General features: G+C 45.7%; 1 protein-coding gene across 3 annotated transcripts in view; it reads right to left on the bottom strand.

Annotated features, from left to right (window-relative positions):
* The window catches only part of LOC143299774 (tetraspanin-9-like), a 116,494-nt gene that overhangs the window by 56,471 nt on the left and 35,023 nt on the right, over window positions 1-25,000 (bottom strand). The window contains exon 1 of one of the 3 annotated variants that reach the window (XM_076613181.1): window positions 5,309-5,407. The exons of the other annotated variants lie outside the window; for them this stretch is intronic. Within the exon in view, the coding sequence (XP_076469296.1) occupies window positions 5,309-5,320 (12 nt within the window). The 5' untranslated portion in view covers window positions 5,321-5,407. Of the gene's footprint in view, window positions 1-5,308; window positions 5,408-25,000 lie in introns of those variants that run through there. 3 annotated transcript variants of the gene reach the window in all.

Raw genomic sequence — 25,000 nt, 5'->3', positions numbered from 1 at the left:
AAGTGAGTCTTGAAGGCCTTGCCTCTCTTGTAGTCTAGTCTTCTATTTGGACATTTTGGCGGCTGGGTCCAGATCGAGCGCTCAGAGCGCATGCGCGGTATAACAAGCGATTATGCGCAAGGCAGCCGGCTAATATGTCTATGCACACGGTATCACCACAATATCCAACTGAACCTTACACACACGCATTGGTCTTCTTTACTTGTGGACACGGAAATCAATTTCATTTGCCCCTAGTTCGTCGGTGGAGTTTTGTTATTTGTATCTGGTTTGAAAAACAAACAAGGAGAGAGGATGAGGATCATAAGCAGCCGGTTCAGTTTCAGTTTCAGTTTCAGTAGCTCAAGGAGGCGTCACTGCGTTCGGACAAATCCATATACCCTGCACCACATCTGCCGAGCAGATGCCTGACCAGCAGCGTAACCCAACGCGCTTAGTCAGGCCTTGAGAGAGAGAGAGAGAGAGAAAAAAAAAGTAAATAAATAATAGATAAATACATAAAAAAAAAGAACTACTACTACTACTAATAATATGTATAAGGCGCAAAAACTTGATGAAGTCAACTATAAGCGTACCAGAAAAAAAAAAAAGAGCGGAGGGATGTGGTTTGTGACCTCGTTCTTCAGTGTTTTATTGAGGGTAAAAGGATTAAGCTAAGAGAATTTTTTGTCACTGTGTCATCGTAAAAATGACAAAAAACACACACCAAAAAACAAACAAAAACAACAACAACAACAACAACAAACCCAGAACGAAGAAGAGGGAAAGAAAGAATAGAAAGAGGAGGAGGATGAAATAAGGAGAAGGAGGAAGAAGAGAGAGGGAGAGAGAGAGAGAGGGGGAGAGAGAGAGGGAGAGAGAAAGAGAGAGAGAGGGGGGGGAGAGTTGGGGGAGAGAGAAAGAGAGAAAAGAGGGAGAGAGAGGGGGAGAGAGAGAGGGGGGGAGAGTTGGGGGAGAGAGAAAAGAGAGAGGGGGAGAGAGAGAGGGGGGAGAGAGAAAGAGAGAAAAGAGAGAGGGGGGAGAGAGGAGAGAGAGGGGGCAGAGAGAGAGAGCGAGAGAGAGAAAGAGAGAGTTGGGGGAGAGAGAAAGAGAGAGGGGGGAGAGAGAAGGGGAGAGAGAGAGAGAGAGAGAGAGAGAGAGAGAGAGAATAGGAGGAGGAGGAAGGTAGGGGGGAAACGTGAATGGGAAAGAGAGATGCGAAGTGTTGAATGGTCCTTTCGTGCATTAGGACCATAACGCTCCTGTGATGATGGCGGATAATGAGGTTTGAACCACCGGTCGACTGGGTAATGGACACGGCTGATTAGCGCAGTGAGGGCGTCCACTTTAGGCCAATTAAGCAGCCTTTCACCGACCACCACCTTCTCTAACCCCCCCCCCTACACCCCCCCCTACACCCCCCCCCCCCCCCAAGTTTCCTCGCCACCTCCCTCTTCTCCCATCCCCTGTTTCACGGGCCGCTACTCTTCGGACCTGATTTTCTTTTCTTTGGGTTATTTTCCTTTGGTTTCTTTTTTTTTTTTCTTCTTCTTCTTCTTTTCTTTTTTCGTGTGATTCTTTCGTTTCTTCTTCTAACTCATTTTTTTCTTGGTTGATTTCATCTCTCTCCTTCTTTGGATTCTTTCTTATGTTTTATTTTCTTCTTCATCTATGTGGTTATTTTTTTTTTTCACTGCTTTCTTTTTTCAGTGTTTCTTTCCTTCTTTTTTTTTTTTTTTTATTAAATTTTTGTTTGTTTGTCACTTTTCTTTCATTTTTTATTTGCTCCCTTTTTTCTTTTCTTTATAGATTTTGTGCAAGTATCTTTTCTTCCTTACCTTTCCCCCTTTTCTTTCTGTCTCATCTTTTTTTATTTCATTGTTTTACTTCTGCCCACTTTTTTTTGTTGGGGGGGGGGGGGGGGGGGATAAATATATACTTTATTCATTCTTTCTTTTTGTCTTTCCTTCTTCTTCTTTCTGACCTTCTCTGTATTGATAAGACCGAGTGCAGTCGGCTGGTCTGTAATCCAAAACGAAATTGAATTATAGCGTTATTTTATGATTTTTTTTTTCTTCTCTTTTTTGTTGACTACTTTCCTTCATCTCGTTTTAGGGAGAAGAAATTATGCCACCGACAAGATGCGAACAAACGACTGATGTCTCGTGCAATGATAGGTGATCTCTGCGTACATGTGAGAGAGGGAGGAACGGGAGTTATAGGGGGCCGGGGGTGGGTAGGGTGGGGGCATCGGGTTTTCTCGAATATCAATGTGTGCGAAAACGTTTTCTACAGGTCGATTTGAGTGCTGTAGCACGGCTTAATTGTTGTTGTTTTTTTCCTGACTCAGAATATTAATACATTATGCACGGAGTTTATTTGTGGTTTGATTGTACGGCATGTGTAAAAAAAGGTGAGTGTATGAAATCGTGGGTTGTCGGTACGTGTGCCCGCGCGTATATGTCGGGATATGTGTGTGTGTGTGTGTGTGTGTGTGTGTGTGTGTGTGCGTGCGAGTGCGCGTGGCGCGCGCATCTGTGGTTTTGTTAGAATCTTTCTGGACTCCCCCCCCCCCCCCGCGTCCCCCCCCCCCCGCCTCGTTTCCTCCCGCGAGCGATTGAGAAGAGAGTGAGCAGAGGTGAAACATGCGCGAAAGAAAGAACTGTAGCACCCCTCTGAACTTCTCAACAGTACAATGTCTTTCGTTCTCATCTCTCGGGTTTTTTTTTGTGTGTGTGTGTGTGTGTGTGGCCATTTCCCCCCCTTTCTCCTGCTTCATTTTCCCCAGGTCCCCTACTTATATATATATATATATATATAATTTTTATACTTCTTTTTCGTCATTTCGATCCTTTATCATAGTTCTGTGCTAACCTCGATGTACACTTTTTTTTCTTCTTCTCTTATGTTCTTTCTGTTATCACTGTTTTCACCTTTCCCGATGTCGTCTGTTTTGCACGGTCCTTGTCTCTGCCCCCATCCATCCCTATTTTCTCCTCTCCCCTCCTCTCTTCTCCCCTCCTCTCTCCAATCCTCTCTCCCCTCCTCCAGTCCTCTCTCTAATCCTCCCTCCCCTCCTCTCCTCTCCCCTCCTCTCCAGTCCTCTCTCCCCTCCTCTCCAGTCCTCTCTCCAATCCTCCCTCCCCTCCTCTCTCTAATCCTCCCTCCCCTCCTCTCCCCTCCTCTCCAATCCTCCCTCCCCTCCTCTCCAATCCTCCCTCCCCTCCTCTCCCCTCCTCTCCAATCCTCCCTCCCCACCTCTCCAATCCTCCCTCCCCTCCTCTCCCCTCCTCTCCAATCCTCCCTCCCCTCCTCTCCAATCCTCCCTCCCCTCCTCTCCAATCCTCCCTCCCCTCCTCTCCAATCCTCTCTCCCCTCCTCTCCCCTCCTCTCCAATCCTCTCTCCCCTCCTCTCCAATCCTCTCTCCCCTCCTCTCCAATCCTCCCTCCCCACCTCTCCAATCCTCCCTCCCTCCTCTCCCCTCCTCTCCAATCCTCCCTCCCCTCCTCTCCAATCCTCCTCTCCCCACCTCTCCAATCCTCCTCTCCCCACCTCTCCAATCCTCCTCTCCCCTCCTCTCCAATCCTCCCTCCCCTCCTCTCCAATCCTCTCTCCAATCCTCCCTCCCCTCCTCTCCAATCCTCTCTCCAATCCTCCATCCAATCCTCCCCTCCTCTCCCCAATCCTCTCTCCAATCCTCCCTCCCCTCCTCTCCAATCCTCTCTCCAATCCTCCATCCAATCCTCCCTCCCCTCCTCTCTCCAATCCTCTCTCCAATCCTCTCCAATCCTCTCTCCAATCCTCCCTCCAATCCTCCCTCCCATCCTCTCCCCTCCTCTCCAATCCTCCCTCCCCTCCTCTCCAATCCTCCATCCAATCCTCCATCCAATCCTCTCCAATCCTCTCTCCAATCCTCCCTCCCCTCCTCTCCAATCCTCTCTCCAATCCTCCCTCCCCTCCTCTCCAATCCTCTCTCCCCTCCTCTCCAATCCTCTCTCCAATCCTCCATCCAATCCTCTCTCCAATCCTCACTCCCCCTCCTCTCTAATCCTCTCTCCAATCCCCCCTCCCCTCCTCTCCAATCCTCTCTCCAATCTTCTCTTCAGTCCTTCCTCCCCTCTCCCCTCCAATTCTCTCTCAAATCCTCCCTCCCAGCCAGTCGTTGATTGTTCCACCCCCTCCCCCCAAACCCTCCCCGCCCCCCCCCCCCCATCCCCCTCTCCCTCCGGCCTCCTGTTACTGCTGGGCTGTGAATATTTCAGTTGACACACTACTGCCTGATGGATTCTGAAGGCGTTTGTTTTATTCATAGTTGTGTGTCGTTGTTGTTTTGTTGTTGTTTTTTTTTTTTCTTTTTTTCTTTTCGATTGTCCCGGGTTTTATTACCGGAGTCTCTTTTTTGTCTTGCTTAAGGGCGGTTTTTTGTGGGTTTTTTTTTTTTAAAGCCGTGCTAGTGCGGTTCTGTTTCTTGTTTGTCCTGCTTGCTCTGCTCTGCTCTGTCCATACATGCTTTCATCAACTTGTTTGTGCTTGTCGCGGTCTGTTTCCTTTCAGCACGTTACGAGTTAGCGTTTCTACGATTCATTAATTCAAAAAAAAAAGAAAAGAAAAAAAAGAAGGCAATATAAACTAATCAAGTAATCGGGTAGAGTAAACAAAGGAAGGAAAATGAGGTGTCACAGAAACAGCAAGAAAGGAAATCCGTGTGTTCAATTGAAGAAGTGGAATATATTTTGTAGAATATCCCCATTCGCTTCAGTCCATTGTTGTTGAGTTGCTTTTTTTTGTTGTTGTTTTTTGTTGTTGTTGTTGTTTGTTTGTTTGTTTTTAAATGAAGGATAAAAGAAGCACAATGTGCACAGGAAAACTAATCCACACAGTCGTATCGAGTTCCTGAAGTACACACACACACACACACACACACACACACACACACACACACACACACACACACACACACACACACACAGTGTGTGTGTGGGGGGGGGGGAGCGCAGGTCAAGATCGAGAGAAAGAAATAAGTTGTGAACTTACCTAATACTTTTGAAGTCATTTTCCTCAAAGGAAGGAACAAAGAAAAACCATTTAAACAGCTAATTCTTGCAATTAAGGGTATAAAGTGGTGTGTAAATTGTATCCACTTAACCTTTTGACGAAGTTAAAAAAAAAAAAAAATGCAACAACAAAAACCGGAATCTTTTTGAACACTGCATTTCGTTCTTTTGAAGGCATTGTTCCCGTAGAGAAACGAACAGAGAATCAACAAACGGAAAACTAATGCATGCAGTCGACATTAGACAGACAGTTTGGAGGCCAGCATCCACTTACTTGTGAAGCCATTTCCCTTGGGATGAGACTGGAGATGCCTCTCACTATTTTACAGAGCTCCCACAGCACTGGGTTTGGAAGTTTTGTGTTGTTGGCTTCCACCACTGGCAGTGCACCTTACCACACACCACCACTGTGAAGAAGGCCTGCACTCATTTTCTTACCGCATCCCTTTGGGGGGTGTGGTGGTGGTGGGGGTGGGGGGTGGGAGTGGGGGAGTGGGGATGGTTTGGGAGGGCTGGCTGGGATGGGGATGGAGGGGTGTGGGGGGGCGGGGGGGGGGACGGGTTGAAGGACCACTCAGCTCAGAGAATTATTGTGCTTTTGGTTATGGCGAAACACTTGCGTCAGTTGAAGAATAATAATAGAAATATTTCCATGATTCCTGACACGGAGAAACCAGTTCACAAACGTTGAGCGTCCGGGAGCAAAGTTAATGGTTACAGCCACACCCCCCCCCCCCTGAACCCCCCTCCACTCCCACCCCCCACGCCCCCACACACACTCAACTAGTTTTTTCACGGTATTACGCAACATTTGAGTCAAAACTGAATATTATTGAGATTTTTGTTGATTCATGAGCGGTTGATCATTGTCTTTGCTGTAATGGCGTTTTCCACCTACATCTTAAGAAGCTTAAGCCAGGTGGTTTAAAGGAATGGCTGGAACAATAATGTGGTGCGTGTGCACTACGAAGATAGTTAATGGGAACGCTAATTGAGGAACCGCATTTCCATCTGCTTTGTCCGTTAGAAAAGGGGAAGGGGGATACAATTCTGATTGACCAAGTTACTTTGAAGGAACGTCTAAGGTTCATATTCTTTTAACTTTGTTTTCTCTACCGATTCAAACCCGCCAGTAACAGAAGTTGTTCAACATTTCTTCAATCGACTCGTTTATAGCACATACCGTTAGGAATGAAATATAAGCAGAGCTAATCAAAAATATCGGTATATATTTATTATTTCAATCAAAGGCACTGGTTGTGATTATTCTGTGCTAATGAGCGCACTTAAAAAAAAACAACAACCCAAAACTTCCACAATTCAGGTTCTTGGCCTTTGTCTAAAGCTTTGTCAGTATCTGACACAAGCAGAAGTATGAATCTTACACCAAACTGCTGTTATTCGGTACAGACTTCTGTGATGATTGCCCTGTCTAAACAATATCCTCCAGAAAGGCGTCAATTTCTCTGAAGACGGAGTGCGGCTGCCTACGTGGCACGCCGGGCGGTTTTTTATAAATGGTCGTACTCTCTCTCAACCCTGAAGAAGTGCACTCGATGACTTCAAAACTTGTGTGGTTGCAAGGGTTGGGTGGACAGAGTAAAACAAACAATGTAACCATGGTGAAGAGAAAACATCCCATGAAGCAGTCATTGCATCGTAAGGGAGGGGCGACAGTGCACGTGCTTTAACTCACTCAGTACGGCCAGTCCTCTCTTCTCTTCTCCTCTACACAGACCCCTCGGATGTCCAGTGGGTGTCTGAATGACCCAACCTTTAGCTTCCGTCGTCAGAAATGTGGTATTCTTTGTCAACATTCACCTCTTCAGTATAAGAGCCTTCCGCTTGCAATATTTTGATGATGGTCATTGGGATGAAACGCTGTTAACGTCGTCTCTTTCGCCGTTCGTATGGAGAGAGTTAACCATTGTCTGAGGAATGGGGGGTGAAGAGGGGGGCCGGGGGGTGGGGGTGGGGTTGCAGACACTGCCACAAGCATTGACGCTTAAATATTCGCCCCGTGGATGCCCTCGCACGTGCAAGACGTACTTCAGGTTGACCTTAACCCCAGACGCCACACCCCACTGTGCTCTTTGATACGCGCTCTGTTCGTGCGCGCAGTCATTAGTCTGTATTTTGTCAGTAATGATATGATAGATGGCCACGTTCCATACATGAAACACACGACGCAACAATCGCGTGTTACTGCTCCCAGTTCAGTGTTCCGAAACGCAAGGAACACAGTGTACTTCTAAATTTATTATCGAAAATGAGTACGATTATTTATTTATATGTTTTCGTCCTACCACCGCCAATAACGGTGCATAATGATCCCGGGCATTAGGCGGATTGAAAACCAAACTTCGCATCTTCAACTCCAATGTGAAGTCAATTCTGCACTATGGATGCGAGACATGGCGGACAACACAGACGATGCAGCAGAAGATCTAGACATTCTTCAACACGTGTCTGAGGCGCATCTACAAGATCCGATGGCAGGAGAAGATCCGAAACGAAGATCTGTGGGAGCGAGCAGGGCAGAAACCAGTGGCCAAGCAGATACTGCGGAGGAAGTGGGGCTGGATCGGACACACCCTCAGGAAGCCAGCGTCCAGCATCACACGCCAAGCCCTGACCTGCAACCCGCAGGGAAAGAGGAAGAGACGCCTGGAGGCGAGACACCGAGGCAGAGCTGAAGCAGCAAGGGACCAACTGGACTGGAATGGCCAGGTCAGCCCAGAACAGAGTGCGATGGCGAGGGGTCGTCGATGATGGCCTATGCTCCACCGGGAGCGATGGGCATAATGAATGAATGAATTGAATTAGGCGGATTATAATGAGCAAACAAGATCAGTTTTCAGGTGAAACATTTGCATGGCGGATTGGGATTTTTTGGGACGAATACGATCCAGTGTCCAGAGTACGCCAAGCGCAGTAAAACAAGGGTTAACTCACTCAGTACGGCCAGTCCTCTCTTCCCCTCTTCACAGACCCCTCGGATGTCGAGTGGGTGTCTGAATGACCCAACCTTTAGCTTCCGTCGTCAGAACTGTGGTATTCTTTGTCAACATTCACCTCTTCAGTATAAGAGCGTTCCGCTTGCAATATTTTGATGATGGTCATTGGGATGAAACGCTGTAAACGTCGTCTCTTTCGCCGTTGGTATGGAGAGAGTTAAAGCAAGCACGGCAGGTGGGCAGCCATGACTGCCGCATTGAAATCAAACGATTAATGATCGAACCGAAATAACACCGCAGAATATTGCGAAGAGCTTTTGTGTCTAGCTTCAAAGTGTTTCCGCTGTGTTGGATATATAACCCGGAAGTCTTCTGTATGTGTGATCCGCCTTAAGTCACTGCCGATCCCCCGCACCCCCTGTGTGTGTGTGTGTGTGTGTGTGTGTGTGTGTGTGTGTGTGTGTGTGTGTGTGTGTGTGTGTATTTGCATTTATATTTCTTTTTATTACAACAGATTTATCTGTGTGAAATTCAGACTGCTCCCACCAGGGAGAGCGCGTCGCTACACTACAGCGCCCCTCGTCCCCCTTTTTTTTCTTTTCCCTGCGTGCAGTTTTATTTGTTTTTCCGATCCAAGTGGATTTTTCTACAAAATTTTGCCAGGAAAAACGCTTTTGTTGCCGTGGGTTCTTTTACGTGCGCTAAGTGCATGCTGCACACAGGACCTCGATTTATCGTGTCATCCGAATGACTAGCGTCCAAACCACCACTCAAGGTCTAGTGGGGGGTTGGGGGTGGGTGGGGGTGGGGTGGGGGGGGAGAAAATATCGGCGGCTGAGCCGTGATTCGAACCAGCGCGCTCAGATTCTCTCGCTTCCTAGGCAGATGCGTTACCTCTAGGCCACCACTCCACTCTGTGTCTGTGCATAGACACTAGATGCCAGTGTCTATGGTCTGTGTGTGTCGATGTGTTCATCATTTTCACTACCAGTGTGTTAGTATTATTATTTTTGTTTAAATGTGTGTTTTTTCCCCACTTTGAATGATATCAGATGTATGCGCGTATTGTTGTTGTTGTTGTTGTTGTTATTTTCACACAAAACGATCACAAGAAAGAGTTCTGTCTTCTGACGACAGCATTGCACCATAAAGGAAAGCAAGTGAAAAGAAAGTACGGCTCTGACGTACGCTACGCGCCGGTCTTGTTGCTGAGCTTTTAACTGTGTAAATAGAGAACCTGCTTCATCAGCCAGCTGATGTCTATGATGTGAGGGCGGGTGGGGGTGGGGGTGGGGGAGGGGGGGGGGTGAGGGTGAGAAGGTATTGGAATGCCAGTTTGGGAAGGGAGGGGGCACAGGGAGGGAGGGAGTGGGCGGTGAGGGGGGGCAGGTGAGCGACAGAAAAGAGGGGTGGGGGTGGGAGGGGGGGGGCGGAAGGAGGAGTCTTTCAATTGATTTTTTTTTTTTTTTTTTTTTTTTTTTTTAAGAATGGGGATTTTAGACTTGAGAATTTACGATGTTTATATGTATTTCATTTATACACAAATACTTCAATACCCAATCAGATGGAACTGATCTACGAAACGGTTAATGTTGTAAAGTGTCCTGGAAGTTTGATGGTAAGTAAAGCTTGGGATGAAGACTGGGCAGAGAGAGAGAGAGAGAGAGTGTGTGTGTGTGTGTTGTGTGTGGTGTGATGTGGTGTGAGGGGTGGGTGGGTGGGTGGGTGGTGGTGGTGGTGGTGGTGGTGGTGGTGGTGTGTGTGTGTGTGTGTGTGTGTGTTATGTGGTGTTTTGGTGTGTGTGTGTGTGTGTGTGTGTGTGTGTGTGTGTGCGCGCGAGCGCGCGCGCGCGCGTGTGTGTTGTGTTGTGTTTTGGTGTGTGTGTTCACAACATTCTCTGATTGCGAGAGAGAGAAAGGGAGAGACACAGAGACACAGAAAGAGAGAGACAGACAGAGACAGAGAGACAGACAGACAGAGAGAGAGACAGACAGAAAGACACAGAGAGAGGCAGTGAGAGACAGACAGAGAGAGAGAGAGAGAGAGAGAGAGAGAGAGACGGAGAGGAGAACCAAACGTACCGGAGACGACGATAACGTGAAGAAATATACAGAGCATGCATGGATGTGGAATATAAATGAGGTGATGGCAGGAGGGGGGGGGGGTGGGGGAGGGATGGTCGGTGGAGGCGAGTGCGTCTGATGGGGAGGGAGACAGGGAGGGAGGAAGTGGAAGGGGGGGGGGCGTAGGAGACAATCGGGATACGCTGAATTTATATATATATATATATTTTTTTTTTCATTTATTGCTGACGGAAGCAGTTTCACGTCGTAACACTGTACACGTTTGACCGGTATGTATATGTATGAAGGTTTCTGTCGAACATGAAGAGGAGGAGGGGGGGGGGGAACGATGGGGGTTTGGGGGGGGGGGCGGCCGAGAGGTGGGGGTAGGTGGGAGTGAGATGTGGAGAATAGAAGGTGTGGTGCAGATTGGAGGGAGGGGGGGATAGGGCGGGAGGGAGAGGAGTGGGGCAGGAGGCGAGGTGTTTTTTCTTTCCTTTTTTGTGGGGGTGGGGATGGTGGGGCGGGGGGGAGGGGGGGGGGGTTGGCGACATCAAAACTTTACAGCAATACGAGCAGGTCATGCGTGCTCGCATTTCGAGTGGGACTTTTGAATTCAGCAAGGTTTCTTTTTTTGTTTTGTTTTTCCTTAACCTGCACTCACATGTACATTTTCTTTCTCTTTTTTTTTCCAGTCGAAGAGATCGAATACAGTTTTAAAAAAAAATCATTCTGTTTTATCTGTCATGAAAAAAAAATATGCTCGTGGGTCCTGAACAGAAAGAGGGATAACATTGTCTATAGATCAGGCACACGAGCCACCTTAATTGAAGCCAAGTTCTCCCACATACTCGGGGTTGACGCCGGTCCCCGAGGCCCTTGAGAGTGTTCCATTTAGCGCTTGCCTTTTGCCATTCGCTGTTGAAAGCTGCACAACTCTCAAGTATAACCCAGTCCACGTTTACGTCAATATGTTACCTCGACGCAAGCTGATATGGTTTGGGCACAACACTCGACACACCAGTCTGTCCAAAACAATCATGCAAGGCACCATCGAGGGCGGGAGAAGAAGAGGAAGACAGAGGAAGAACTGGCATGAGAACATCAAACAATGGACCGGACTCCATACACGTGAGCTGCTGCCGGCGGCTGCTGACAGAGACAGATGGAGAAGGGAGGTTGCGTCTGCAGTCCTCAGGTTTCTCTGAGGGAGGGAGAGGGGGGTTACCTTGAAAGATGATAATGATAGGGATACTTATACAGCGCCTATCCTCGGTCAGAGACCAAGCTGTAGGCGCTTTGCAAACACGGGGTCATTTGTATAGCACGCAGCCTACCTGGGTAGAGCCGACTGACGTCTGCCATTGGGCGCTCATCATTCGTTTAGAGATGTTTAGCGGCCATAGCAGCATACCCCCAAAACTAACATTTTCTTAAATCCATAGAAAGGGAAGAGCAATCGAAAAGCCATCGATTACGTTGGAACACACACAGTCTGGAGATGTTGGAGACTGTGCAGTTGAACAATGTAACTGTAAGGGCGAGCGTAAGGGTCGTGAGATAAGATGAACTGCTTAAGATTAACAGGAAAGGTAAAAAACAACAACACGTTTTTAGGTGTTTTTTTCCCCCTTTTTCTTCAATACTAGTAAACATTTCTTTTGCCTGAAATCTAGATGATACAATTCTCACGAATTTTAGCAATAAACTGCCCCCCGAGTTAAACGGCATACTATCAGTAAGAGCATTCATGAGTGAGATGAAGATGAACTGCTTAAGATTAACAGGAAAGGTAAAAAAACAACAACAACAACACGTTTTTAGGTGTTTTTTTCCCCCTTTTTCTTCAATACTAGTAAACATTTCTTTTGCCTGAAATCTAGATGATACAAATACAATTCTCACGAATTTTAGCAATAAACTGCCCCCCCCGCCCCCCCCGAGTTAAACGGCATACTATCAGTAAGAGCATTCATGAGGGTAAACACCTATGTCTAAAATCTAAAATTCTCACGATAATTTAGCAATAAACTGTCCCCCGAGTTAAACGGCAAACCATCAGTAAGAGCATTAATGGTGGCTGTTGTTTTTGTTTGTTTGTTGTTTCGGGTTTTTTTGTTGTTGTTTTTTTGGAGGGGGAGGGGGGCGGATTCTTGTTTTTTTGTGTGTTTTTTTTCCAAACGAAGTAAGTATATATATATATATATATATATATATATATATATATATATATGATAGTCAGTCGTGTCCGACTATGACCACCAGAACAGCAGAGGAGGCAAGTGCTGCTCCGACTATTTGGGCTAGAATTTGATTATAGTGGAGAGTGTCTTGCCCAAGTACATCCCCACTCTCTCGGCCAAGAGGGTTTGAGGACAGTCGGCGTTGGGATGGTTCCCAAAGGCCAACTAGCCCACAAGGCTGCAGCACTAAGAGCCAGTGCAATTTTGCCTCCTAGTTTAAGAGTCATAGTACGAAGTAAGTAGTACCACTGTATACATCAGCACACAGAATAAAAACATAAGAGGACCTATAATCATGCTTTGGTGTCCACCGACAGTGCAGCATCTCTCCGGTTTGTGAACCGTGCATCCCAGCTAGTCATTGTCTACAGGAGAGAGAGAGAGAGAGAGAAGGAGAGAGATAAAGATGGGAATGCAAGAGCCGGGGTTGTGTGTGTGGCTCTATGGCATTTCGCACGACGCTTCATTAGTACGCCGTCACTATATTATGACAAGGCACCGTGCTTGGCTGGGGCCAGCTATTTTGAGCGGTCCGTGGAGACAGGAAAAGTCCCACGAGGACATACAGAAAAAGACGGAGGAAGAGAGGAAATGGGAGAGAGGGAGGGGGGGGGGGAGGTGAACAGGGAGGTTGGGGTGCGGGGGGTGGGGGGTGGGGGGGCCGGGGGGGTTGAGAGCGTAGGTTTGCATACGAGGAAGAGGAGCACTTTTAATGTCCAGTGCGCTGCATCCGTTTTCTTTGTTACAACACGAGTGTTGTGTTGTGTTGTGTTGCCTTTACTGCTTTTAGACAGAAATTCTATTTGTGTAACTGTCTTGGGCTCCTTTTGTACACACCCATATACCGACTCACTAATGCGCACTGGTGCACGCGCGCACAGACACCCACACCCACAGACACACGCGCTCACTCACCCACATACCAAACCTATATATCTCTATCTTTGTGTATGTATGTATCTTTCTGTCTGGATATTTATCCATCGATCTATTTATCTATCTGCATACTCTGATTTGTCTAGACGTGTGTAAAGCCGAGTGGTTAAAGCGTTGGACTTTCAATCTGAGGGTCCCGGGTTTGAATCTCGGTTACGGCACCTGGTAGGTAAAGGGTGGATATTTCTACGATCTCCCAGGTCAGCATATGTGCAGACCTACCAGTGCCTGAACCCCCTTTGCAAGCAGAAGATCAAAATACGCACGTTAAAGATCCTGTAATCTGTATCAGCATTCGGAGGGTTATGGAAACAAGAACATACCCAGCATGCACACCCCCGAAAGCGGAGTATGGCTGCCTTCATGGCGGGGGCTGAAAACGGTCATACACGTAAAAGTCCACTCGTGTACATACGAGTGAACGTGGGAGTTGCAGCTCACGAACGCAGAGGAAGAAAAAGAAGATCTGTCTGTCTACGTATCTGTATTGTACACTTTTCTTCCTCCACCAGACGTTTATTATTCATTTTCTTCACTTTATTTATATCTCGGCTAAGTTTTGTTCACGTCTTAACTTCTAGTTATGATGACATCCGTCACATATTCAGTATGTACATGTATCAGGACAGGACTTTATATAAGATTTTCTTGTCGTCCTGTCATCGATATCTGTGTTGTATTGTGACATGTTCCAAATAAAATACTGTTTAAACCATACGCCTTTATGTGGAGGGACGGGAGGCATACTGTTGTGCTGTGTGTTTAATCTTGACGTTAGGGGGAATGGGCAGTGTGTGTGTGTGAAGGGGGTGAGGTGGGGTGGGGGGTGGGGGGGTCTATGGAGCCAGGGGGCGTGCAGAGGTCGGGTGCAGGTGGGGTTGGGGGGGAGAGTGGGGTCAGACAATACGAGTGACCAACACGAAGGGTCAGTGCGGTTTTTTCTTGACCACTTGGCTTTTCACCTTCAACCTGATCTCCAGGGTAATGAGTGGCAGAGATTAGGCTGGCCAGGTACTCCGAGGTGAAGGTGATCTGACAATGGCCAGATGTTGATCCTTCCACCCGATTGGACCGCTTTTGCCTCAGCACACGACTCCGTCACAAGTAGCAGCTGTTTGTCAAGTAGAAAGAGGAAACGATGGTTGACTCCGTGTGTGTGTGTGTGTGTGTGTGTGTGTGTGTGTGTGTGTGTGTGTGTGTGTGTGTGTGAACAAGCGCTTGCACGTACATACGTATGTGTTCTCAGCCAAGCAGCCTCAAGTGTTCCGCTCGTCTCCCCAAAACTGGTGACCTCCTCAAGAGACCGTGTTCGAAACCTGCCTGTGTAAATCTTTTTCCTGTGGAGAGGCCAGTGCAGAAGACGAAACACTGCAGGTCTTTGTCATCTCCGCGCCTGTGGTGTGAGCGTTTCGGCTTGCCCTCTGCCTGTGTCTCACAGTGATCATGGTCATTCAGGAGCTGAACGAAGATGAAAGCTTCGCCTACATTACATTCTTTTTGCCACTTGTTTCAGGTATTAGTTTTTTAATCTGATTTTTTTTTTTACAATTTAAGCTGTGACGACACAGTATATTTTCACACCAGTGATAAGTAAACTCTTATTGATGACTAAATACCACAAGTCTGTTTTTGTATTTCTCTTTTTGTCACAGCAGATTTTTCTGTGTGAAATTCTCCCCAGGGAGAGCGCGTCGCTACACTACAGCGCCACCCATTTTTGTTTTCCTGCGTGCAGTTTTATTTGTTTTTCCTATGGAAGTGGATTTTTCTACATAATTTTGCCAGGAACAACCCTTTTGTTGCCGTGGGTTCTTTTACGTGCGCTAAGTGCATGCTGCACACGGGACCTCGGTTTATCGTCTCATCCGAATGACCAGCGTCCAGACCACCACTCAAGGTCTAGTGGAGGGGGAGAAAATATCGGCAGCTGAGCCGTGATTCGAACCAGCACGCTCAGATTCTCTCGCTTCCTAGGCGGACGCGTCACCTCTAGGCCATCACTCCACTCTAGGCCATCACTCCACTCCAGGCCATCACTCCACTCCAGGCCATCACTCCACTCCAGGCCATCACTCCACTCCAGGCCATCACTCCACTCTAGGCCATCACTCCACTCCAGGCCATCACTCCACTCCAGGCCATCACTCCACTCTAGGCCATCACTCCACTCCAGGCCATCACTCCACTCTAGGCCATCACTCCACTCCAGGCCATCACTCCACTCTAGGCCATCACTCCACTCCAGGCCATCACTCCACTCTAGGCCATCACTCCACTCCAGGCCATCACTCCACTCCAGGCCATCACTCCACTCTAGGCCATCACTCCACTCCAGGCCATCACTCCACTCTAGGCCATCACTCCACTCCAGGCCATCACTCCACTAACCTGATTTAGAAAAAGCCAAGAGAAGGAGAGAAGGACGAACAACAGTCCCGCTTGTCACTTTTTTTTCCACTTCCATCCACGTGCGATCGGCTTCGGATCCACTCTGTTTACGCATCACTCACTCACTCATTCCCTCGACCGCTGGGGTCGTTGGGGGGACATGAGGAAGATGTCATAGCTCGCCACGCCGTTCTGTTGGCAGCTGTCGTGAGGAGATCTGGCATCGTCATTTTGGTCCATTCCTTGACGTTGTCGGACCAGCTCTTTCTCTGCCGCCCCCGTCTGCGCCCTCCCTCTACAGTCCCTTGCAGGATGGTTTTGGAGAGGGTGTTATGTCGTATGACGTGACCAAACCATGCCATCTTCCGTCGTTTGACAGTCGCCAGCAGTGGTTCTTGGGGCCCAACAAGGTTGCTGACCAGGTTCCGCACATAGTCATTGGTCTTGTGCTCCTTGTAGGAGATGTGTAGTAGTCTCCTCAAGCATACCCAGATTCAAACACTCCACTGTTGGACGCCGTTCTTTCTCTGTCTCTGGACTTTGCATTTGGAATGAACTTCCTCTTTCCCTTCGTCAGGTCTCCGCACTCAGCTCTTTCAAGTCTGGTCTTAAAACCCACCTCTTCACAAGGTATCCTCCCTCCCATGCCTCTTACTTGTCTTCAGTTTCTTCAGTTTTAGAGTTATGCATGCGTGTGAATGACTGGTGTGAAAGCGCTTATATTTGTCTCTGCACAAGATTCAGTGGTATATAAATACTATCATTATTATTATTATGCATACGAAATTGTCCACTTGTCTCGAGAAACGGGAAAGGAGAGACTATGCCCTGCACACGTTAATTTTGATTTCTTTGTGGCCTGTTATGAAAGGCGAAAGAGTTCCATAGAATTCGATTGAGCTGAGCTTCTCATTTATTGTTCGACGCAATCTGAAAGTACTGGCATACACTTTATTGCTGGCTGCACGAAAACCTATTTCTGCTGTGATCAGCTGGAGTTTTTGTTGTTGTTGTTTTTGGTTTTTTGTTTGTTTTTCCTTCAAGTTCCCAAAATATGTAAATATTTCACAGCTGGTTCAGTGTTTGACGAGGTATGTTACGTTTTCAACTGGCCTTTCAAATTATGGTTCTGTCATTTTGGTTGTCTGGAGTTTTGCTGTGTCTTGTTCTGACGTGTTCTTAGCACTGATGATTATGGCCCTGAGAGTCGGCTGGGCTGAAAACAGAAGGTTTTTTTTTTATCCACTGTGTCTATTGCCTTGAACAGAGGCAGTTTATTCACAATGCCTGCTGTCTTGAAACATAAACATTTTAATCAGCGTCTACTGTCCTGAACATCGGCATTTTATCCACAATGCCTTTCTTGAAGCAGAAGCATTTTCGTCACTGTGCCTAGCGGCTTGAACAAAGGCATTTTGTTCAGCTTCTGTTGGCTTGAGCAAAGGCATTTTCTTTAATGTCTACTGGTTTGAACAGATGCATTTTATTCTGTGTCTACTGGCTTGAACAGATGCATTTTCTTCTGTGTCTACTGGCTTGAACAGAGGCATTTTATTCTGTGTCTATTGGCTTGAACAGAGGCATTTTATTCAGTATTTACTGGCTTGAACAGAGGCATTTTATTCTGTGTCTACTGGCTTGAACAGAGGCATTTTATTCAGTGTCTATTGGCTTGAACAGATGCATTTTTATTCAGTGTCTACTGGCTTGAACAGATGCATTTTTATTCAGTGTCTATTGGCTTGAACAGATGCATTTTTATTCAGTGTCTATTGGCTTGAACAGATGCATTTTATTCGGTGTCTACTGGCTTGAACAGATGCATTTTATTCAGTGTCTACTGGCTTGAACAGATGCACTTTACTCTGTGTCTACTGGCTTGAACAGATGCATTTTATTCAGTGTCTACTGGCTTGAACAGATGCACTTTACTCTGTGTCTATTGGCTTGAACAGAGGCATTTTATTCAGTGTCTATTGGCTTGAACAGATGCATTTTTATTCAGTGTCTATTGGCTTGAACAGATGCATTTTATTCAGTGTCTACTGGCTTGAACAGATGCATTTTTATTCAGTGTCTACTGGCTTGAACAGAGGCATTTTGGTGACCATGCCTTTTCTTCTTCTTTTTTTTTTTTTTGCACTGGCTTCCATCTTCCTTATTATATTTTGATGTTCCTATTTCTGCACCTGTTTTGCCTCACGGGACATTTTTTACCCTCTAACGACATGCATATTAAACAAAAACCACAATTGCATCCAAACTGGTTATGGAAAAGCGTCTTCCCGCTGTGCCCCAATCGGACTTCAATCTGCGGAAACGCCCGTTTCACGAGACAGAACGAACGTGTTTTGTAAAACGAATTAAGGCACATAGTTCGGTGCATAATCCTTTTCCAGGTATAAAATGTAATGGTGATAATAATCATCAAAGCGGACATTAAGACACTTCATATATATGCAAAAGATGTACTCAAAGCGCTATAAGAGGCATACGAGGAAGGCATGAAAACGATAATGGATATTTATTTGTCCAAGCGATCAGCTGAAAATGCAGTTCCAAATACTGTGTATCCTCTAACAACCTTTTTCTGTCTACTCTTCACTCCCACCTCCCACCCACATTCACGTGAAACATACACACACACACACACACACACACACACACACACACACACACACACACACACACACACACACACACACACACACACACACACACACAGGTAATTCTGAAACAGACACAACCACAGACACGCACACACACACACACACACACACACACACACACACACACACACACACACACAGGACAGGACTTTATTTATCATTTATTTCATTATTATTTTATTTTACAAGATTTTTAGTTGCGAGATATTTATTTTATTATTATTTATCTTATTTCACAAGATTTTCTTGTTGTCCTGTTCATCTATATCTGTGTTGCATTGTGACATGTTCCAAATAAAATAGTGTTTAAACCAATGGCGCCTCCACTACGACATCAAGAAACCTGAAACAGGCCACGGAAGTAAAGCGTACCTACAATGGCTTGACTGGTTATTGAGTGAGTGTATTCTGCTGTCTGCTCATCGGCTCTCTCGTCTTATCATCATAACTGCTAGTGTCATGACGCGGGCACAGATTTGCAGAAAGGTCATCCCACTTGTCCTCTGACCTTTTGGCCGTTGGAGACCAGCTTCCATTGTCTGGTTTAAAAGGGCGGGAGTGATTGTTCTTCTGGGTTGATCACTGACGGGGGGAGGGGGGTGGGGGTGGGGGCTAGGGGGGGATTACCTCTGAGGCATTTGTTTCTTGCGGGCATGGAGTGACGAGAATAATGAATAATGGAGCAGTATTATTAGAGCTCTTGGTGATAGCGTGGACGCTATATATGCGCTGCATTTGTTCTGGTGTAAAGTCGTTTGTTGATTTGATATTTTCAGTACCTTTCTCCAGTAGCTTCTTCACTTTTCCCTTTCTGTTTTGACTGAGTTGTAAATGAGTGAATCTACTGCTGTGTGTGTGTTTTAAAGTGATTTTTGACTGATCTGTGTACACAGTTAAGTCCACATATAATGTGTGTTTAAGGCAATGATTTCTTGAACCAGTATTATTGTTATACTGAATAAAAAAAACAACATACCCTATCAAGATCAGGTCTTGATTATGAAACATATGATATATATCCTGTCAATGTGAATAGAATTCTAGCAAGTAAAAGGTTTGGTATCAAAAATGTGATACTAATACTAAACAAACACGAAAAAGAAAACGACGTCATTTGTGACGAAATCTTACGATGACACTGACACCAGTGGCTTCAGTCCTATTTTTCCTTCTCTCCCGCCCATTCGCCCATTCATGTCAAAAGTTGTCAAATGACACGAATAGTTAACCCTTTCACCGCCAAGCTCGCATTTATGCACAGGCGTGGTAGAGGACCCATGTCACTGAAAGGTGACCATTCATTGGTCTGTTATCCATGAACCTACTGCTCTTAATTTTCGGTGGTAGGATAGGCCATATTTTATATACATCGCAGGGGGAATCCCCAGCTATTCTTAGCCACTGTCTTTTCTGTGTTTATACCACAAGGGAATTTCGTACTCTAAATTCACTGGCGGTGAAAGGGTTAAACATGTAGACAAGACAAGTATACCTACTCCAAGTTGTGACCAGTCTTTCCCTCACTGTATGACAGGTCAGAAACCGTTAAGGCACCCGACTGATTGGATCACATGAGCCTTGTGAGTATTGCCCTTAGGGAGAGCGCGTCGCTACATTGCAGCGCCACCCATTTAAAAAAATTTTTTTTCCTGCGTGCAGTTTTATTTGGTTTTCTTATCGCAGTGGATTTTTCTACAGAAATTTGCCAGGAACAACCCTTTTGTTGCCGAGGGTTCTTTTACGTGCGCTAAGTGCATGCTGCACACGGGACTTCGGTTTATCGTCTCATCCGAATGACCAGCGTCCAGACCACCACTCAATGTCTAGTGGAGGGGGAGAAAATATCGGCGGCTGAGCCGTGATTCGAACCAGCGCGTTCAGATTCTCTCGCTTCCTAGGCGGACGCGTTACCTCTAGGCCATCACTCCACATATAGTCCAGCAACAAAAAATGTTCACGACACGGGCCTGCTGATGATTATCCTAAGCAACGAGCTCCTTGAGGCGGCAACTGAGACTGGTCAGTGCTGAGGGCGTCAGCCCTTGTATGCTATTTACTACCCCCAGAATAGAAAAATCTGAACAACAAAATAGAGAGAAATAGTAAAAAGCCACACAAAAGTATGTTATGGCCATAATATAGCAGAATGGACAGCTAGCGCCAAACCCAGTGTTTACAACATGATTACCTGGTCGCCAGAGCAACACACACACACACACACACACACACACACACACACACAAGAGTACATCATACATTGTGGTAAAGAGAAAGGCAAGTGTTAAGGCTTGCTGGCAGAGGAACAGAAATTAGCATGGGCTTGAAAAACAGGAAAAAGCTGACAATAGTGATGAAAAAAAACAAAACAAAACCAAAAAAACCCCCAAAAAACAACAACAACACCACCAACAACAACAAAAACAACCCCGCAGAAATATAGCAATTGAAAACAGGAACATTTAAGCACACAATTGCCAGAAGTCAGGGGATGGATGGTATTTAGGCTATAGCCATCAGAAAGACAAACGGCATCCCACAAGAGACTCATACATTTGCTGTGTAAGTTCCAGCGTAATTTGCCAGCAGTTACAATCAACCATTGTACTGTGCTTGAGAGGTACACATGCACGAACGTAATTGTCGAGTTTTCGCCATATAGCCATGGTAATCAGTATCAAGCACGTCATGCTTTTAACTCTGTTAAAACTGCAAGCAGTCATATACACGATTTCAGATCAAACGAAACATGGGGGAAAGAAACACTCATTGCAGTGAAAGATAAAATCATATATATATATCTTCAACTTGCATAAAATATCTTGATTAAAACCAAATAAATGTATATGTTCAAATGCAGACATAATAGCACACACATTTCAAGCTCATTTATCGATCCACAAATTATTATTATTATTATTATTATATTTATATAGCGCTGAATCTTATGCAGAGACAAATCAAAGCGCTTTCGCACCAGTCATTCACACGCATGCATAACTCTAAAACTGGAAAACGTGAAGACAAGGACGAGGCAGGGAAGGGAGGCTATCTTGGGAAGAATGAATTGTTTGGATAAACAACTATAAAAAAAAAAGAAAAAAGAAAAAGAAAAAAAAGATTACGTGTTGGCTGTGGAAAGCTTCAAACTCTTTTTGTGTGCACATGCCCCTTTAAAAGAAATCCTCTCATTTTCCTTTCCTTCTTGTCTTTATGTGTTTCTGTCTTTATGCCCCGTTTTTCATTTGCTTGCCTGTCTTTCCCTCATCGCTTTTATCCGGAGGGGTTGGGGGGAGGGGGGGGGGGGGGGGGGGGGGGGGGGGGGGGGGGGAGAGGGAGAGGGACGGAGGAGCGGGAGGATGTTTAACGTGACAGAAGAATGCAGTAAGTTGAAAACGGAATGAATTTGGGGATGAGGCAGTATTGCGTGCATGAATGTGTGTGTGTGTGTGTGTGTGTGTGTGTGTGTGTGTGTGTGTGTCACTGTGTGTGTGTGTGTGTGTGTGTGTGTGTGTGTGTGTGTGCCTGCGCGCGCGCGTGTGTGTGTTTGTGACAGAATGTGTGAGGGAGCGAGTCATCTGTGTGTGTGTGTGTGTGTGTGTGTGTGTGTGTGTGTGTGTGTGTGTGTGTACATGTGTGTGTGTGTCACTGTGCGTGTGTGTGTGTGTGTGTGTGTGTGTGTGTGTGTGTGTGAAACCAAAAAGTGAATAAACCAACAAAACAATTGTTCAGTACGAGCCTATTCACATCTCCCCTGATTGATTACTGCTACTGTCCTTGACCTGGGCACTATTTTGTACAAAGCTCACCCCACTTGTCCTCTGACCCTTGGCTGTGGATACCAGATCCCATTGTTCAGCGAAAAGGGCGAAGTGATTGACATCCTCCTGGGACCGAGAGGGTGGGGGAGGGGAGGGAGGGGGGTGAGGGGGGGTGGTGGTGGTAGGGGGGGGGGGGGTGAGGGGGGGATTTACCTCGGAGGCATTGATTTCTTGTGGCCAGGGGACGTCGAAAATAATTGAGAGTATTAGTGGCCTTGGTGCGGTTCATGATGACGTGTCGAAGATAATTGAGAGTATTAGTGACCTTGGTGCAGTTGATGATGACGTGTCGAAAACAGAGAGTATTAGTGGCCTTGGTGCAGTTGATGATGACGTGTCGAAAACAGAGAGTATTAGTGGCCTTGGTGCAGTTGATGATGACGTGTCGAAAACAGAGAGTATTAGTGGCCATGGTGCAGTTGGTGATGACGTGTCAATTATGCGGTCATGGACTTCAAGGACTGCTTCTTGTTGTTTTGAAGCAAAATCAGTTGTTGATCCGGTATTTTTTTTTATAATTTTTTTTTTTAAAGAATTTTCTCTTGGATAGATAGATTGTTTCTTCTTTTCCTCATATTTCTATTGATAATATTATTTATTATTATTATTATTATCATTTATCTATTTATTCATTTATTTCTTTGTCTTCTCTGTTTCGTTCGTGTATGTATTTTTCTTTCTTTCTTTTTAATTACATTTCTGTATATTTTTCCACTTTCTTTCTTTCTCTAATGTTTCTGTCTGCTCTTTCCTTCTCTTTTCCCTGTCTTTCTGTTTGTGCTGTATGTTCGTTTCCCTGTTGTATGCCCCATTCCTCTTTCACTCTGGAATCGATATTAGAAGCTGAAGACAGATGTCTGTGTACGGGGGAGGGGGGAGGGGGGAGGGGGGGAGGGTCGGGCAGCTCAGGAAGTCTGCATGAATGGGTGCATGGATGCAGCTAATTAGGTGACGGAAATGCAATTTATCTCCTGATGGTTTTCCTCAGGGATCTTGGGATTTTTTTTCTTTTCTCAACCTGTTCGAGAGAAGTTGATTAGAAGTTTTTTGTTTTTTTTTCTTCACTTCCCTGCCATAAGTAAAATTCTGAAAATATATGGTTTTGATGATGATGATGTATATTTACTGCACAGCGTATTATCGTAGCAGGCTGTGGACAGGTTGAACAGTGCGTGAGATCTGAGGGTGGAAGGGAAACAGTTAATACTGCCCTGAAGGGAAACAGTTAATACTGCCCTGAAGGGAAACAGTTAATACTGCCCTGAAGGGAAACTGTTAATACTGCCCTGAAGGGAAACAGTTAATACTGCCCTGAAGGGAAACTGTTAATACTGCCCTGAAGGGAAACAGTTAATACTGCCCTGAAGGGAAATGTTAATACTGCCCTGAAGGAAACTGTTAATACTGCTCTGAAGGGAAACTGTTAATACTGCCCTGCAGGGAAACTGTTATACTGCCCTGAAGGGAAACTTAATACTGCCCTGAAGGGAAATGTTAATACTGCCCTGAAGGGAAACTGTTAATACTGCCCTGAAGGGAAACTTAATACTGCCCTGAAGGGAAATGTTAATACTGCCCTGAAGGGAAATGTTAATATTGCCCTGAAGGGAAACTTAATACTACCCTGAAGGGAAATGTCAATACTGCCCTGAAGGGAAACTGTTAATACTGCCCTGAAGGGAAACAGTTAATACTGCCCTGAAATGAAACAGTTAATACTGCCCTGAAGGGAAACTGTTAATACTGCCCTGAAGGGAAACAGTTAATACTGCCCTGAAAGGAAACAGTTAATACTGTCCTGAAGGGAAACAGTTAATACTGCCCTGAAAGGAAACAGTTAATACTGCCCTGAAGGGAAACAGTTAATACTGCCCTGAAACTGTTAATACTGCCCTGAAAGGAAACAGTTAATACTGCCCTGAAGGGAAACAGTTAATACTGCCCTGAAGGGAAACAGTTAATACTGCCCTGAAGGGAAACTGTTAATACTGCCCTGAAGGGAAACTGTTAATACTGCCCTGAAGGGAAATGTTAATACTGCCCTGAAGGAAACTGTTAATACTGCCCTGAAGGGAAACTGTTAATACTGCCCTGAAGGGAAACAGTTAATACTGCCCTGAAGGGAAACTGTTAATACTGCCCTGAAGGGAAACAGTTAATACTGCCCTGAAGGGAAACTGTTAATACTGCCCTGAAGGGAAATGTTAATACTGCCCTGAAGGAAACTGTTAATACTGCTCTGAAGGGAAACAGTTAATACTGCCCTGAAGGGAAACTGTTAATACTGCCCTGAAGGGAATCTGTTAATACTGCCCTGAAGGGAAACTGTTAATATTGCTCTGAAGGGAAATGTTAATACTGCCCTGAAGGGAAACTGTTAATACTGCCCTGAAGGGAAACTTAATACTGCCCTGAAGGGAAATGTTAATACTGCCCTGAAGGGAAACAGTTAATACTGCCCTGAAGGGAAACTGTTAATACTGCTCTGAAGGGAAACAGTTAATACTGCCCTGAAACTGTTAATACTGCCCTGAAGGGAAACAGTTAATACTACCCTGAAGGGAAACAGTTAATGCTGCCCTGAAGGGAAACTGTTAATACTGCCCTGAAGGAAAACTGTTAATACTGCTTTGAAGGGAAACTGTTAATACTGCCCTGAAAGGAAACTGTTAATACTGCCCTGAAGGGAAACTGTTAATACTGCTTTGAAGGGAAACTGTTAATACTGCCCTGAAAGGAAACAGTTAATACTGTCCTGAAGGGAAACTGTTAATACTGCCCTGAAAGGAAACAGTTAATACTGTCCTGAAGGGAAACTGTTAATACTGCCCTGAAAGGAAACAGTTAATACTGTCCTGAAGGAAAACAGTTAATACTAAGGGGGGAGATGAT

The sequence above is a fragment of the Babylonia areolata genome, chromosome 25 (assembly GCF_041734735.1).
Source record: "Babylonia areolata isolate BAREFJ2019XMU chromosome 25, ASM4173473v1, whole genome shotgun sequence".
In the NCBI taxonomy this organism is placed as follows: domain Eukaryota; kingdom Metazoa; phylum Mollusca; class Gastropoda; order Neogastropoda; family Buccinidae; genus Babylonia; species Babylonia areolata.
Note: the sequence above shows the minus strand (reverse complement) of the source record. Positions and strands in the feature narration are given on the sequence as shown.